We start from the raw sequence: 15,286 nt of genomic DNA on the forward strand, positions 1-15,286 counted from the left end.
CTGATGTACCTGATTTGTCCTGTTTTTTTTTTTTTATTTCTGCCTGTATTTATTTATATTATATTTATTATTATTTATGATGCTAAACCTGGCTATATTTAGAACTATAGCTGCCCTTCACCTAATTCTGCAGACCATCCAGGAGGGTCAGACCCGATACCGAGCACACCATGGTAACAATACTGCATCAGTGTTTCAGTATCGGACACATGACAGCAGTGGAAGCTGCTGAGAACAGCTCCTCCACCAGAAGCCTTCATGATTCCTTGGAGATTACGAGTAATCAGATACAAGACGTTACTGACCAGTAAAACTCATCCCTTTGTGGGAGATGTGATGGACTGGATGTGCACAAGAGGAGATGAAACACAAGGGTATCAGGATATTTACCGTAATGGGCTCAGGCCTCCCTGAGTTCTCAGAAGAAACTATGGATGGATGCCAGAAACCTAAGTTCTGAGACTAAACCAGAAAGAATAGAAAGAGGATGGGGGATGTCAATCTACGATGCTGTTTATCTCCTTTACTCATACAGCACATGTTTTATCTAGTCCTTTGGATCTAAGGCTGAATGTAAGTGGGACTTGTGTAGACTGTTTTTTACAGGAGCAACAAAGTCTCAACACAACAATAAGCTGCAACTGAACTGTGTTCATTTGTTCAGAGATTCAGATTGGTTTATTTGTCATGTGCAGGTTAACATTCAGTCAACAATGCAGTAAAATGCTTATGGACCAGAATGAACAGGCCAACTCACCCATGAAAATAAAATACAATAAATAGCATTACATAACAATAAAATAAACAATTTGTTGATCTTAAGAGTAAATATGACATTTACAAAGTAAAATTCAAACAGTTGTTTGAAGCTGAGGCTGAGCCCCCCTAACACTGTTAAGTGGGTCAGGTTCTGTAAAATGTAATCATTTCATTTGATGTTTTGGCCCAAACCTTTGTTGGCTCATTCTGACACCCAACCTTCGGAAAGTTTCCTGTCTGATCTGTTTCATAAGATTAAAAATCATCATAGAGACTGGTGTTTAGACCCACACCTACTGGCAACACAGCTGCTTGTCTAACTGGTGACTCAAATTGGATTCACAGTGTTTACAGTGAAACTTGAAACAATGACGTTTTTTTCTGATGTTTCTCATCTTCTTGGCTATACTGCGGTGAGACTCTCCACCTCATATCCTGTTATTTACATTAATAATTAATTATTATTAATTAATTTGACGTCCATGACGTAATCAACAGACAACACCTCTACCACTGTGATCCCAGTCTAATTATTATGTAGCTTATGGCAGCGCAATTCAAACCTACAACTCGTGCTCCCATCTGGCGCGGTTCGTAAAATACCGGGCTAATATTAAGTGGCGAGCGATAAATATCGGTTATGATTGGTGGAGGTAGTCGACTTCCTGTCTTAGATGCTTCCGGTTTATTCTGTAACCAATCTCACAGGATGTGAGTACTTTTCACATTCTAGGCACAGGACAGATTCGATGCTACTGGAAAAGCTCAAAACTGGTTCACTTGACTTAACGCGTGTTAGCTTTGCCTCCTGCTACTGTGGCCTGTTCTGGTCTGTGGTCCGGGTGAGACGCACTTCACCTCAAACGAGCCTTATGTCGAACCAGCCCTTTATTTTGAAGATCCAGAACGGAAGTTTGTTGAAAGTCGTTTCTCTTCTTCGCTGGTTTACGACTTCAGTTGAGGTCGGCGTGTTTGTTAGTAGTAATGGACAATTAGTATTAGTTTTATATAGGTTTTGAACTATGGAATGCTTCTCAGACTCTTTCTTATTTTGTCTACCGGCATGCATGCGGCCCGTCGATGACCTCGCTCGTCTGGAACGGTCCTAACCGTTAAAATACACCGTATTACCTTTAAACTCTTGTATGTAAACTTTTTGCGTGCGGTGATATTGTTATTATTAATTGTGTAATGTATAAAGTGCTTTCGGGAGTGAACATGTTGCATTGTTGTGTTGCAGGAATTGTATCATGTGAAGAAGTCATTGGAAACCACTGCAATCTTTGAACATAATGCTGTCACAGATCAGAGGGACTTGGCCTCTGATTGGATGCTGGTCTGGCGTTCGCATGTGTCAAACTGGAGCAAGGACCAAATCCAGCTCAAGTGGACTGTTCATAGGCTCTGGGTTAGTCCTCCAGTCCCGCTCTACTGATGTACACCATAACCTGGCTCTGGAGGACTGGATTGATGCCAACGTGGACCTGCAGCATTGTAGCATCCTGCTGCTGTGGAGAAACAGGGCAGCTGTGGTCATTGGACGCCATCAGAATCCTTGGACTGAGTGCAATCTGCCAGCCATGCAGAGGATGGGTATCCCGTTGGCCCGCAGGCGAAGCGGGGGTGGGACGGTCTACCATGATCTTGGAAACCTCAATCTGACATTCTTCACCTCCAAGAAAGCGTACGACCGGAAGAGGAACCTTAAGGTCATCACTGAGGCTCTGAGACAGGTTAGACCTGGACTGGATGTTCAGGCCACAGACAGATTTGACATTTTACTCAATGGACACTACAAGATCTCAGGTAATGACACAAGAGGTTTGTACATTACCTTTATTTTTATAATTCATTGTGTTGTTGTTTACAGGAACTGCGTCCAGACTGAGCAAGAAGTCATCCTACCATCACTGCACCCTGCTTTACTCTGCTGAACGCTCAGTGCTGACTACTGTTCTTAACCCCTCTCACTTCGGCATCCATAGCAATGCAACGCCCAGCGTCCCCTCACCTGTCGCCAACCTCCAGGACTATGTCCCCTCACTCCAGTGGGAGGAGCTGCTGGACGCACTGGTGCATCAGTACAATGCAGGTATGCGTCTCGACACTGTTGGAATAATGAAACAAGTGCAATGTTATTAACTTATTACATTTTCAACATAAAAAACCCCAATATGCTATTAATACAGTTTTTCCTTGAGATGTTACAATCTCTGCTTTAACTGTTTCTAAGCAAACTGGTGAATGTTGCTTGCCTGATAAATCTGATTTGAAGATGGAAAGAAGCTTTTCTGATTGTTGGGTGTGATTGATAGTTGTCTGCTGGACTGGACTCATACTACCTTTTATGTTCCTAAGCCTATAATTTAAATCTTGCCTCTGCTGACCTCTGGTGGTTTGTATTCAAAACAACAACAGCAATAGAACATGCACAGTTTATTATTTTCTCACCTAACGAAGTTCTATGTTTGGTTTTTAATTGTAAATGGTAAGCACACATAGTGATGTGATTACAGATTTACATTAGAATTTTTTCTAGCAAAGCCATTTGTTATTTCAACAAAAAAGTTCTATGTAATTCTGATTTGACATTATACATCACATTTTAGTTTATTTAAATTATTGCTCTGTCCTGTGTTTCTAATGTGAATTTTCATTCTGACCATCAGAGTTTGGCTTCAACTCTGCACTGAACCTTGTTGATCCTGCTGATGAATCCGTATTTCCTGGTCACCAAAAATTTGCATCAGAGCTGCAAAGCTGGGACTGGAAATTTGGTAAAACTCCCATGTTCAGTGTCCACACCTTCCTGGAACTGAAAGACAATCAATCCTTGGCTCAAACAAGGGCAAAGCTACACATGGAGATAAAGAACGGGCTTATTGGGAGCTGTGAGCTGGACATCCCTGCAGACTGGCTTCCTAAGCGCCTGAGCGGTGAACTCAGTGCCCTGCTGGTCGGTGAGAGGTTTTGTCCCCATCGAGCAGCTGCAGCTCTTTCTGCTCTGCTGCGGTTTGAGAGTGGAGATCTGAAAGACAGACTGCACAACCTGTGTGATGCTGTACTGTCTGTGATGGGATGAATTTAAAGTGTATGGAATGTGATTTGTAACAGAGCACAGGTCTGTCGTCACTACAATATAAAGTTTACTGAACCGATCAACATTGTGATCGATTCAAAGCACAATCTGACTGACAACTTCTAAAATAGATTTTATGTTATGTGATGCAATTTACATCGGTACTGATTTTAAATCTACCGTAGCAAAGAAGATAGAGGTTGTATTACTTGTATTACTTATGTATGTTATGTCATCAATCTTAATATATAAAACAGCACCAAAGAACCGCAGTCGGCCAAAGCGCTGCTCACTAACCTGAAGACAAATAAAACAGAAGAATAACAGGGAATATTTGAACTGAGCTAGATGTGAGTCCCAGCCTGAGGTGCAGCGCAACGCCAGCTACCGCCTGGTTCTGCTTGAATGGAGTCTACGCTAGGTTACATGAAGCCGTAGACGCGTTTGACATGAGCAGGTCCTGCGGATCTTCCACCGGCTGTTCACGCAGGTCGGCTCCTACTCTGACGCCTGAAGTTACGACACAGCGCCGCGCTGCAGAAGATTTCTGACATAGAAGGACATCAAACTCTGTCGGTATTTCCTGGAACCAAACATCCAGGTTTGAGAAAACTACCTCTGTATTTTGTATTTGTACGTACCTGTAATTGTATTAAAAACATAAAAACTATTGAGTTGGTTCATAATTGTTTCACGTTATGAGACGAATCCAATCCATCTACGCATGGACGATTCTAGCAAATTTAACACTTTAAACCTTTTCATTTAATTTTTTTATCTCAAGGTTTTAACTTCTCTTACATAGGCTAATTGTCACTTGGTAACTCAAACACTTTAATGTACGTTTTGTGATTAATATTTCAGCAGCATATGCTTTTATTCCATCATTTGGCTGTGGACCTTTTTACAGTGCGCTCACGAACAGAGTAGCGGAGTGAGCGCTCGCCTCTGTTTGTCGGTTAGTTGACGATCTTTATCTGATGCGAGCTGTCTCGCAGCAGCAGAGAACGAAACGGTGAACCACAGCGGCAGAATGGGAAAGAAACAGAAGAAATCCGGAGAGGACAGGTAGAACAGAAACACCGCCTGTCGCTGCACACTATGTGTTCACACTGACACGGAGCAGCAACGAACGTTCGTGCCTCATTGAAAAGCCCTCAGAGCAGACTGTCTTCCCGCTGATTGCTGTGCTAGCTTAGCGGTTAGGTGCGCTAGCAGATGCTAACCACGCGTCTGTGTCTGAGCGCATGTGATGTGTAGAACAATCTGAAAATGGCTTAAGGTTAATTACACAACGATTATTTGGGGCGAGGCGGGTCCACCTGTGCCACACTCGGCTTGTGCGATCTTGCGCACACATTTGAGGTCAGAGGTGTTAGGTTTGTTGGCATTAGCTGAACAAGTACCACTGGTTAGCTAGTCAACTTAGCGCTAGCCTCATAGTCCGTCTGGCATTTAAACTAAACGCTAGCTCATCTTGGGCTTCACTGTTTGACACTCTGTTTAAAACCTTAATGTCTCCCCTCCCACAAACCCAAAAATCGTTCATATTGTAATCACGTTATTGTGTGGCAACTTTAAAGTGGGAACGCCTGTTGCAAAATACCCATAACGACAGATGAGAAGCTAAGCTAACTGTTATCTCCCTCTTGTGTGAAAGTGCTAAACTAAGCCAGGTTTTTATCGGAAAAGGCTGATGTAATACAGTGACACTGCTCTACATGTACAGTAACTTTTGTCAGTGTTGGTTTATTGTGCCTTCATACAAATGTTTATTCATCATGTGCCACAGCAAACAATAATATGTATAAAACATCGCAGCTGTTTACCAAAATGCAGAAATCTAAAGTTAAGATGTGAAGTAGAATGGAAACCATTGAAAGAGAAGTCACTTAGTTTGTCTTGTATGAAGAGCAGAAATGATCATTGTGTTTCAACGTCTTTACTGAAGCACATGTCAGAAGTACATCAATGAATGTAGTCACAAATGAACAAGTACTTCATCTTTAACACTGTTGAACAAATCTGAATGTATTCAGTAGCTAGTCCAGATTTGTTAGTAAATGGTGCAGACTGTATCATGGATTATCGTTGTAGCTCAGTTGTACATTAAGTGTTTCATCAGGTTTTAAACTGCTAGTAATGTTGTGATTAATCATGTGGTTCTTCTGTTATAAACATTCATGGAACAGGTTTGTCACATTTACTGTGCAGTGCAAAATTGTCTTGTCCCTTCATTGTGACTCTTTGCTAATTGTTACATAATTCAGAGAATATCCACAAAGTTACAGAAAACTGTTTCTTATCATTTTTAAAAGTATTCAGTGGTTTTCTATAGCTTGGATTCTAGTTGCTTTGTGTCAGATTGTGAAGAGCGTGTGGAGTCAGCAGCTTTACTTATGTTTGTGTTCTGAAACAGAGAGAGTTGTGCTTATCGTGCTAATGCTGCTATTGCTCAGCCACTATTGAGTTTTTACACATCCTCCCTGGGTCATAACATTTTGATGTATACAAAAATTAAATCTACAGCAAAATGAGTCATTGTGTGTTTGTCTGATTTAAGATGAATATTTGATTTGGTTGTTCTCTGTGATGACAGATTTAAAGGATAATTGATGGTGTCAATCTGTCCCTAGTGCCAAAGATGACGGCATCGATATTGATGCTCTGGCAGCAGAGATCGAAGGAGCTGGAGCGTCCAAGGAACCAAAAGGAAAGAAGAAGAAGAAAGCAGCCAAGAAAGATGACTTTGAGTATGACTCCTCTCCTCTCACACCTCACCCCTCCTCCTGTCAGTTCTGCATCTGTAACTTAGCTTCTGCTCCTGCAGTGAGGATGACATACTGAAGGAGCTGGAGGAGTTGTCTCTTGAGACTCAGGGAGGAAAGGCAAAGGTAACCTAGATGGATCGGCCCTTGTTGTTCGTCCATTATGATGTCAGAAACGTACGCATTAGTATACACATCACTTCACACACATTTAGGCTCTTTTCTCTTTGTGCAGAAAGGAGAGTCCACAGAGCAGCTGGAGCCGGTGGAGCCTCCAAAACCAGACAAGAAGGCCAAGAAGGGGAGGAAGGGTGGAGCAAGCCCAGAGGATGAGGAGGGTGATGAAGCCCATGGTGAAAGGAACGGGGAGCAGAAGGACAAGAAGGTGAAGTCGGAGACCGTTTCTGAAACTATGGCCCCAGCTGTTTAGTAGTAAACACCCTTTATAGACAATATTGGTTAACACACTTTTTATTAGTATAGCCATATTACATAACTGTGAAAGAGAAATATAAGATTTTTTGCCTTTTTGCTGTTAAACCTCAGCAGTGTGTCATGAAGTACAGTAGAAGTGGAAATTTATGATCAGTGATGTGTGAAACATCGTGTTTCTGTTCTCCTTTTACAGATTGCTGTTCCTTCCGACTCAGATGATAACAGCTCGCAAAGTCGTCTGAAAAGTAAAAAAGGAAAGAAAGGAACCAAAAAATCTTTGGTGTCAGATGAAGAGGAGGATAAAGATGAGGACGAAGTAGTGAGGAAAGGAGGAGGGGGCACTGGTGGAGGAGGGGGAAAGGACGGTAAATGTGAGGATGATGATGACGACGATGACGATGAAGAGTTCACCTTCAGGAGAGACAAGAAGAAAAAGAACAAAGGGAAAGTTGCCAAGGCTGAGAGTGAGGATGAGGAGGAGCAGGAGGTGGATGGGGGAGGCTTCAAGATTAAGACAGCAGCGCAGAAGAAGGCAGAGAAGAAGGAGAGGGACAGGAAGAAAAAGGAGGAGGAGAGGATGAAGAAGAAGTTGAAGGAGAAGGAGCCCACCGTGGAGCCTAAAAAAGAGTCGGAGAAAAAGCCAGCAGAGCCTCCTCAGGCGGCTCCTCCTGCAGCAGTGAATGATGAACAGGACGCAGAAGAAGGTAAGAACGTCTAGAGCCGGCATCAGTCTGCTCATTCAGAATGAATGAATAGTCTGAAACGGTTTAATGGTTAGAACTCATCTGTTCTGAGACTCTCCCTACACATTCAGAGCAAATTTTAGGATGATAAACTAAAATCATGTTGTTTACCTCAGAATAGATAGGATTTGTCTACTACTGATATTCTGACTGACACATCTGATATGTGGGATCTCTCTGAACACACAAGCTTCCTGTCACAGTTCGTTTGGCTCATTCCCATATGAGACTCTGTCTCACGTCCTCATGCAGCTGGCACGCGCAACCCCTAAAAGTATGATGGGTGTCTGTGGACGATTTAGAAAACCATCACATTTAACATGTTGCATGTTTGTTTTCCTTCTGCAGATGATGCTGATGGAGAAAAAAAAAAGAAAGACAAGAAGAAGAAGAAAGGGGAGAAGGAGGACAAGGAGAAGAAGAAGGGGCCTAGTAAGGCTACAGTGAAGGCCATGCAGGAAGCTCTGGCCAAAATGAAGGAGGTGGGTGCAGGCTTGGAAATGTTGTCATCCCGCTATGGTGCTTAGGAATAATAATATGGTGTCATAGGAGGAGGAGCGAGCCAAGCGTGAGGAGGAGGAACGACAGCGGAGGCTGGAGGAGATGGAGAAACAGAGGCTGGAGCAGGTAAAACACACAGCTGCTCCTTTGTCATGGTTTCGTCTGGCAGACTCGAGAGTCTAGAGTCTGACCTATCGTGTTGCTGTTTGACCCTCCATCAGGAGCGTCTGGAGCAGGAGCGTAAGGAGAAGAAGAAGCAGAAAGAAAAAGAGAGGAAAGAACGGCTGAAGAAGGAGGGGAAGCTACTGACCAAAGCCCAAAAAGAAGCTCGAGCCCGTGCTGAGCTCACACTACAGATGCTTCAGGCTCAGGGTGAGAACTCGGTCCAAGTCTGTAGGTAGGGCTGCAGTAAACCATGTTTTTTTTACTGGTGATAGGTTAATATAGTAATTATTAGTATTTTTCATATTTACCTACTTGCACAAATGAATGTGAAGTTATGTCACATCTATTTACCAGCACTAATACATGAGCAATGTGGTGATGGGAATCATCACTTGGTGTTAGTTCATGAGCCACTGTAGATTCCTGACTCAGAGGTCAGAAAATAGTGTCTCCATCCCTAACTGTAACTCACTTGTGTTGTAGCCTGAAGAACAACTAGACGCTCATTTAATCTTTGTGTTCAGGTGTGGAAGTGCCATCCAAAGATTCTGTGCCAAAGAAAAAGCCAGTTTACGGAGACAAAAGGAGGAAGAAGCCCAATGTCCAAACTCCTGAAGGAACCGGTATGCTGCTCGTTATCTTAGTTCATCTCAGCTTCCATGTTTGCCCTTCTGAAACCATTTTCCTCCATCTCCTAGAAACATCAGAGGTGACTTCGCCAGCATCAGAAACCCCGGAGCCTGTTGCTGTAAAGACGGAGGTTGAGACGCCCTCCAAGGAGCCGGGTGAGAGCCTCCTGCTTGGGACGCAGACTTTAGCAAAAACTGGGCCAAGGAAACAGCACAGGTTTATTAAGAATCTAAATCAAACTCATGCTTGTTTTTCTCCTTGTGTTTGCAGAGTTGAAGCCGGATGCTGCTGTAGATGACTGGGAGGCCATTGCCAGCGATGAGGAGAAAGGTGAGGGCTAGTGGATGTCAGCCATCGGTTACTGTTATTACCAGTTGGTACATGCTTTGAAGTAGTTTGTTAAATTAGTGGTTCAAGCTAAGATGCCACCAAATAAAATGTGTTCATTGCCGTGCTTGATTTATACACTGATGCCAGGCAGAGCTACTATGGTATGGAGTTGAGTCATTCTTCCCTCTTTGTGACAGAATTGAAAAAAGTCCACATCGAGGTGAAAGAGGAGACCAAGGCTGCTCCACAGCCTACAGAAGTGGAGGAAGACGAGGAGGAAGACGAGGAAGATGAGGAAGACGAGGAGGAAGATGAGGAGGTGGAAAGTGAGGAGGAAGAGAAGGAGAAGCAGTCAAAGGTGTCGGCTCATAGTAAGAGAAGGGCAGGAAAGGAGAGCGAGGACGAGAGCAGCGAGAGCGATGATGACGATGGCAGGACGAAGGAAGAGCGAGTGTACGACCGAGCCAGGAGGAGGATAGAGGTCAGAGACAACGTCTAAGGAGTGGGAGATCATCTCCTTACACTCTGTGTGACCAGCTGTGTTTGTTTCCATAGAAACGAAAAGCAGAGAACCTGAAGAACATGGACCTGGACAGACTCAGAGCTCCTGTGGTCTGTGTGCTTGGACATGTCGACACAGGAAAGACCAAGATCCTGGACAAGGTTCACTGAGCAGCTACTTTTTCAGCATTACCTGATTAAGGCCTGTTTGTTATCTATACACCATCTAGTAACATCTTCCTGTAGTCAATATTTGTCTATTCATTTGTTTCCTGATTCTTTAGTCCATGGTTCATAGAGCAGGTACTGACTAGTAACTGGCCATAGTTTTTATTGTGGTGACTGACATATCATTGACTGTGTGTGTGTGTGTAGCTGCGACACACTCATGTTCAGGACGGTGAGGCTGGAGGAATCACTCAGCAGATTGGAGCCACAAATGTCCCCAAAGAGACGATTGAGGAGCAGATCAAGATGGTTAAAAACGTATGTAAGCCAAACACACGACGCTTACTCTGCTGGTTGTATGTCTGGTGTTAACACGGGTCTCTGTGCAGTTTGACAGAGAAAACATTAAGATCCCCGGCATGCTGATCATCGACACGCCTGGTCACGAGTCCTTCAGGTAACTACACACCCAGTAACATCATAGATAACCATCTGGGCCCGGTCCCTGTGGCCTTAGTCGCCTCTGGACCCAACCTGTAACAGTATTTGTGGTTGCACAAATGAAGAAAATAGTTTCCCTTTCAGTGGTTGTACTCTGCTTGTAAACGACGCAAACGTTTTCTCTGACTTTGTCTTCAGTAACCTGAGGAACAGAGGGAGCTCTTTATGTGACATCGCCATCCTGGTGGTGGACATCATGCACGGCCTGGAGCCTCAGACCCTAGAATCTATCAACCTGTTGAAGGAGAAGAAGTGTCCCTTCATCGTCGCCCTCAACAAGGTCTGTCCTGGTTTGTCTGCGATTTATTGTCACATCTGTAGTTTTCTGACTGTGGTGGTGTTGTGTTTGTAGATTGACCGTCTGTATGACTGGAAAAGAAGCCCGGACACCGATGTTGTGGCCACACTGAAGAAGCAGAAGAAAAACACCAAGGATGAGTTTGATGAGAGGGCCAAGGCTGTGATTGTGGAGTTTGCTCAGCAGGTAAAACCAGCCAAACCTTTTTACACACGAGGTAACTCCTCACCTTGAGACGGTTACAGCATGAGAATGAAAGAATAAATAAAGTGACAATAAAACAAAACATGTGAACTGAAATTAAAACAATAAAAGGCCTAAAAGTAAAAGCCAATGCAGAATATAAAAACTGTACAGCGTAGAAGCAAACCAGCTTCAATTAGGAAGTTTTCATTCATTTTTCAAAAATTTATCATTTTTATTATCCTTTGCTCTAATTTGTTTTTGTTTTTCAGGGCCTTAATGCTGCTTTGTTCTTTGAGAACAAAGACCCTCGGACCTTTGTCTCACTGGTTCCCACCTCAGCCCACAGTGGGGACGGGATGGGAAACCTCATTGCTTTACTGGTTGAGCTCACCCAGACCATGTTAGCCCGTCGACTAGCACACTGTGATGAGCTGCGTGCTCAGGTCATGGAGGTGAGGTCTGATTCTTGCTGATTGGCTTGCCTCACTTGGAGCCTTTGGACCCAGCCCTCAGTAAGACCTGGTGATTTCTGCTTCAAGGTGAAAGCTCTGCCAGGGATGGGAACCACGATAGACGTCATCCTGATCAATGGGTGTCTGCGAGAAGGAGACACCATCATTGTCCCAGGGGTGGAGGGACCAATCGTAACACAAATCAGAGGTTTACTCCTGCCTCCCCCTCTGAAGGAACTGAGAGTTAAGGTAAGTCGCTCCTTCAAAATAAAAGGCCCAAACCTGATCAGTGCCATCTCCATGTGTGGCCAGGAAAACTTTTAAAGTCATATTGAGTTAAACACTGTACCTCTTTGCAGAGCCAGTATGAGAAGCACAAGGAGGTGTCCACGTCTCAGGGTGTCAAGATTCTTGGTAAAGACCTGGAGAAAACGTTGGCAGGGCTCCCGCTGCTTGTGGCTCACAGGGAAGATGAGATTCCTGTTCTCAGGGTAACACTAGTTTTATTCACAACAGGACCAGACAAACTAACACTTGATCGTAGAACTGTTGGATCCCACTATACCTTCAGTGATAGTCGCTTTTAGTTAAAGCCATTGTTTAGTCAGTGTTCTGTGATAATTTAGGTTGTATTGACTAAGAGAGACTTACAGTCACCTTTCTCTGCTTTTCAGGATGACCTGGTTCGAGAGCTCAAGCAGACTCTGAGCTCCTTCAAACTGGAGGAGAAGGGAGTTTATGTTCAGGCGTCAACTCTGGGATCACTAGAAGCTCTGCTGGAGTTTCTCCGGACCTCAAAAGTCCCTGTTAGTATCTGTCTGCTAACCTGTCTGCCGCAAACATCTGCATACATTAACACACAGCAATGGAAACAATGGTGTAAAACTATCAAGCAGTTGAACTCTGACCCCTTCTGTGTTTTCTGCAGTATGCTGGCATCAATATCGGGCCTGTTCATAAGAAGGACGTGATGAAGGCTTCAGCTATGCTGGAGCATGACCCTCAGTAAGTGGTTTGTTCATACCAGCGTCTGATTCTACTTTCTTCACAGCATTTTGTAGGGACACGTGTTATGATATGATGATAACAATCATTCTGCCCTCAGCCGCATTATCCACTGATTAGCATCCATGAGACGTAATTCAAGCTGCTCTCTGCTCAGATGCTGTGGCCTCCTACTTGTTGCTAGTGTGAGATTTTCAGCAATTCTTACAGTATCTTTGACGAGCTTTTGTGTTGTGCGTTGGCAGGTACGCAGTGATTCTAGCATTTGATGTGAAGGTGGAGAGAGAGAGTCAGGAGATGGCTGACAGCCTTGGGGTTCGTATCTTCTCAGCTGAGATCATCTACCACCTGTTTGACGCCTTCACTAAGTACAGAGAGGACTACAAGAAGGCCAAGCAAGAGGAGTTCAAGTAGGGATTCAGCTCTTGGAGGTTTCACTCTGCACTTTGTCCGTGCATGCTTTGTATGACATGTGTTTTGTGTTGTCAGGCACATAGCAGTATTTCCTGTGAAGCTGCGGATTCTTCCCCAGTTCATCTTTAACTCCAGAGATCCAATCGTGATGGGAGTAATGGTAGACGCTGGAGTCCTTCGGCAGGGGACACCAATTTGTGTACCCAGCAAAGGGGTGAGACGTCTGAATTTTGACTTTGCGTAATTAATATTTAAAGCTACATAAATAAAAGCGTCTATTACATTCAAGTGAAATGATATGAAATGATAATTCTCTCGTTGTGTTCTGTAGTTTGTGGACATTGGTGTTGTGACGAGCATCGAGGTTAACCACAAGTCAGTGGACAGCGCCAAGAAAGGACAGGAGATCTGCATTAAGATCGAGCCCATTCCCGGAGAGGCGCCCAAGATGTACGGCCGCCATTTTGAAGCAACTGACATCCTGGTTAGCAAGGTGAGGACAGCTGTTAACCACTGATGGTGACAGTCCTTCAGGTGAAACATCACAGACCAGTCATCTGTAAGGGAACAAAATAGGATGCAGCAGAAAAACGTGTCCTCAAACATCCAGCGCTCCAGGTGTGGTCCTCATTCATGTGCTCACTGAGTGTCAGGCCTTAGATCTCTCATCACTGGTTCTATGGCGTGTGACACATTTAAGCCCTACTGCTCCACTGGCCTGTGCGTTTAGCTATGTGACCAGGAAGCTACGTTCTGCATGCGTGTTTTTAAAGATGAAAACAGAATCAGAATAATCTCATTGGTCTAGAACGAAACAAATGTGTGTCACATTTGTTTAGATACGTTAGTTTAACCTGTAGTGGTGTGTAAACAGTCCAAATTTGGTGTCAATGCCCACATTGTCCCCTTACGTTAGACCTATTTTAATCAGCTCTGCACCATTGCTGGGATGAAGACAGCATCCAGTCATTGTCCCAGTGTTTGTTGAGATCTGGATGTGACACAGATGTATGTAAATCTGCCACTGGTCTTGGAACCAGGTCTTTAGGACTGGAAACACGTTTGATGGATCAAAACAGGAAACATTTGAGTAGTTTTACATGTTAGATCCATGTGCTTTCATCAAGTCAAGTCAGCCAGATCTGAGCATAACAACAAACCAAAGCTTGTTTTAGTTTAAGGCTTTGTAAATATTCCTAAAATTCACCTCATCTGGTGAATTATTGCACCAATTTATGGGAAGAAACACGGAATGAAGTGTGAAAATAAAAGGTCCATGACACGAGGAGAGATGCTGAAGTGAAATAAAGGAAGAAAAGAAAATGAGGCTCATATAAAAGTAAAAACAAAAAAGTAATCGTTTTGTTTACTATTGTTTTACCCTGTTTTAATTTGAACCTAAATTTCTTTACATTTGCAAGATCTAGAATGGTACCTTCACCATTAGGTTTGGTACCATTACCATGTCAGTAGTAGATTCATATTAAGTGTTGTGTAAAGATATTTTCTTGTAATCATGAGACCACCAATGGTGATAAAGCTGAAAACCTCTCAGCATTAAGTTTGTTGACACAGTGATTCCTGTGTTTCAGATCACACGGGCGTCCATCGATGCTCTGAAGAATTGGTTCCGAGATGAGATGCAGAAATCTGACTGGCAGCTGATCGTGGAGCTCAAAAAGACTTTCGAGATCATCTGATGGACCTGAAACACTCGAACCCAGGCACACAAACCTTCTCCCTCTGAAGACAGAGCGACAAAAAAAGAAAAATAGATGTGAAAGTGTTTTTCTGTGAGAAACAGTTTTTCCACTGTTTTAACAGTGATAGTTTAGCTGAAATCTCTCTCACACACAGATATTTCCAATGTGCCTGTTCTACAGCATCAACATTATTTAGTTTTTTTTCTTGCTCTGATTTGTTGCTGCTGCTGCTTCTGTCCCTTCGTCCTCCTCCCTCCTCCCCAGACTGAGACTGACAAGCTTAACGAGGCCATTGAGTCAGCAGAGCCGGTGTTGAGCCACACCAGGAGGAGAGGGGGACTGCTCTGCTTCTTCCCACAGACCAACCAACCACCAAAGCAGTAGCAGACTCTAAAGACTTTGAGGAGCTGACTGGAGGTTTGTCGGGCATCGTGGATGTGGACATGGAGGATGTGGTCTCTGGAACATTTTAAACAGATGCAGCTGCTGAAATAATAAATGGTTCTGACAAAATGTCCAGATGGAGAGTTTGAGTTCCATTTGCAGCACTAATAAAGACAGAAATGAAGATTGATTGTAGTCAGTGTTTTAATGATGAAGCACAAATGCATTTCAGTGTAAAATGGCCTGATCAGACAATGGAGTTGG

At 43.6% G+C, this 15,286-nt stretch overlaps 2 protein-coding genes across 6 annotated transcripts; both read left to right on the top strand.

Moving 5' to 3' along the window:
• The first annotated feature begins 1,381 nt into the window (after positions 1-1,381).
• lipt1 (lipoyltransferase 1) lies at positions 1,382-4,508 on the top strand. Of its 4 annotated transcripts, none has more exons than XM_029142848.3 (4): positions 1,382-1,470; positions 2,000-2,565; positions 2,630-2,851; positions 3,429-4,508. In XM_029142848.3, the coding sequence occupies exons 2-4, from the start codon at positions 2,052-2,054 to the stop codon at positions 3,839-3,841; spliced, it is 1,149 nt and encodes a 382-aa protein (XP_028998681.1). In that variant the 5' UTR covers positions 1,382-1,470; positions 2,000-2,051; the 3' UTR covers positions 3,842-4,508. The 4 variants fall into 4 exon arrangements, with proteins under 4 accessions (XP_028998681.1, XP_040925753.1, XP_028998680.1 ...); XM_041069819.1 differs by having other exon boundaries at positions 1,465-1,601; XM_029142847.3 differs by lacking the exon at positions 1,382-1,470 and adding an exon at positions 1,590-1,721.
• Positions 4,509-4,747: 239 nt separating this feature from the next.
• eif5b (eukaryotic translation initiation factor 5B) lies at positions 4,748-15,212 on the top strand. 2 transcript variants are annotated; one of them, XM_055502164.1, is made up of 27 exons: positions 4,748-4,906; positions 6,475-6,591; positions 6,669-6,732; positions 6,842-6,991; positions 7,235-7,745; positions 8,133-8,266; positions 8,334-8,411; positions 8,507-8,657; positions 8,975-9,073; positions 9,149-9,235; positions 9,351-9,410; positions 9,608-9,891; positions 9,966-10,073; positions 10,287-10,397; positions 10,469-10,536; positions 10,719-10,860; positions 10,933-11,064; positions 11,334-11,516; positions 11,604-11,765; positions 11,876-12,007; positions 12,191-12,322; positions 12,445-12,521; positions 12,767-12,931; positions 13,011-13,149; positions 13,267-13,428; positions 14,528-14,659; positions 14,903-15,212. In XM_055502164.1, the coding sequence occupies exons 1-26, from the start codon at positions 4,872-4,874 to the stop codon at positions 14,633-14,635; spliced, it is 3,591 nt and encodes a 1,196-aa protein (XP_055358139.1). In that variant the 5' UTR covers positions 4,748-4,871; the 3' UTR covers positions 14,636-14,659; positions 14,903-15,212. The 2 variants fall into 2 exon arrangements, with proteins under 2 accessions (XP_055358139.1, XP_029023265.1); XM_029167432.2 differs by having other exon boundaries at positions 14,528-15,212.
• The last annotated feature ends 74 nt before the right edge of the window (positions 15,213-15,286 follow it).

The sequence above is a fragment of the Betta splendens genome, chromosome 2 (genome assembly GCF_900634795.4).
Source record: "Betta splendens chromosome 2, fBetSpl5.4, whole genome shotgun sequence".
NCBI classification, from domain to species: domain Eukaryota; kingdom Metazoa; phylum Chordata; class Actinopteri; order Anabantiformes; family Osphronemidae; genus Betta; species Betta splendens.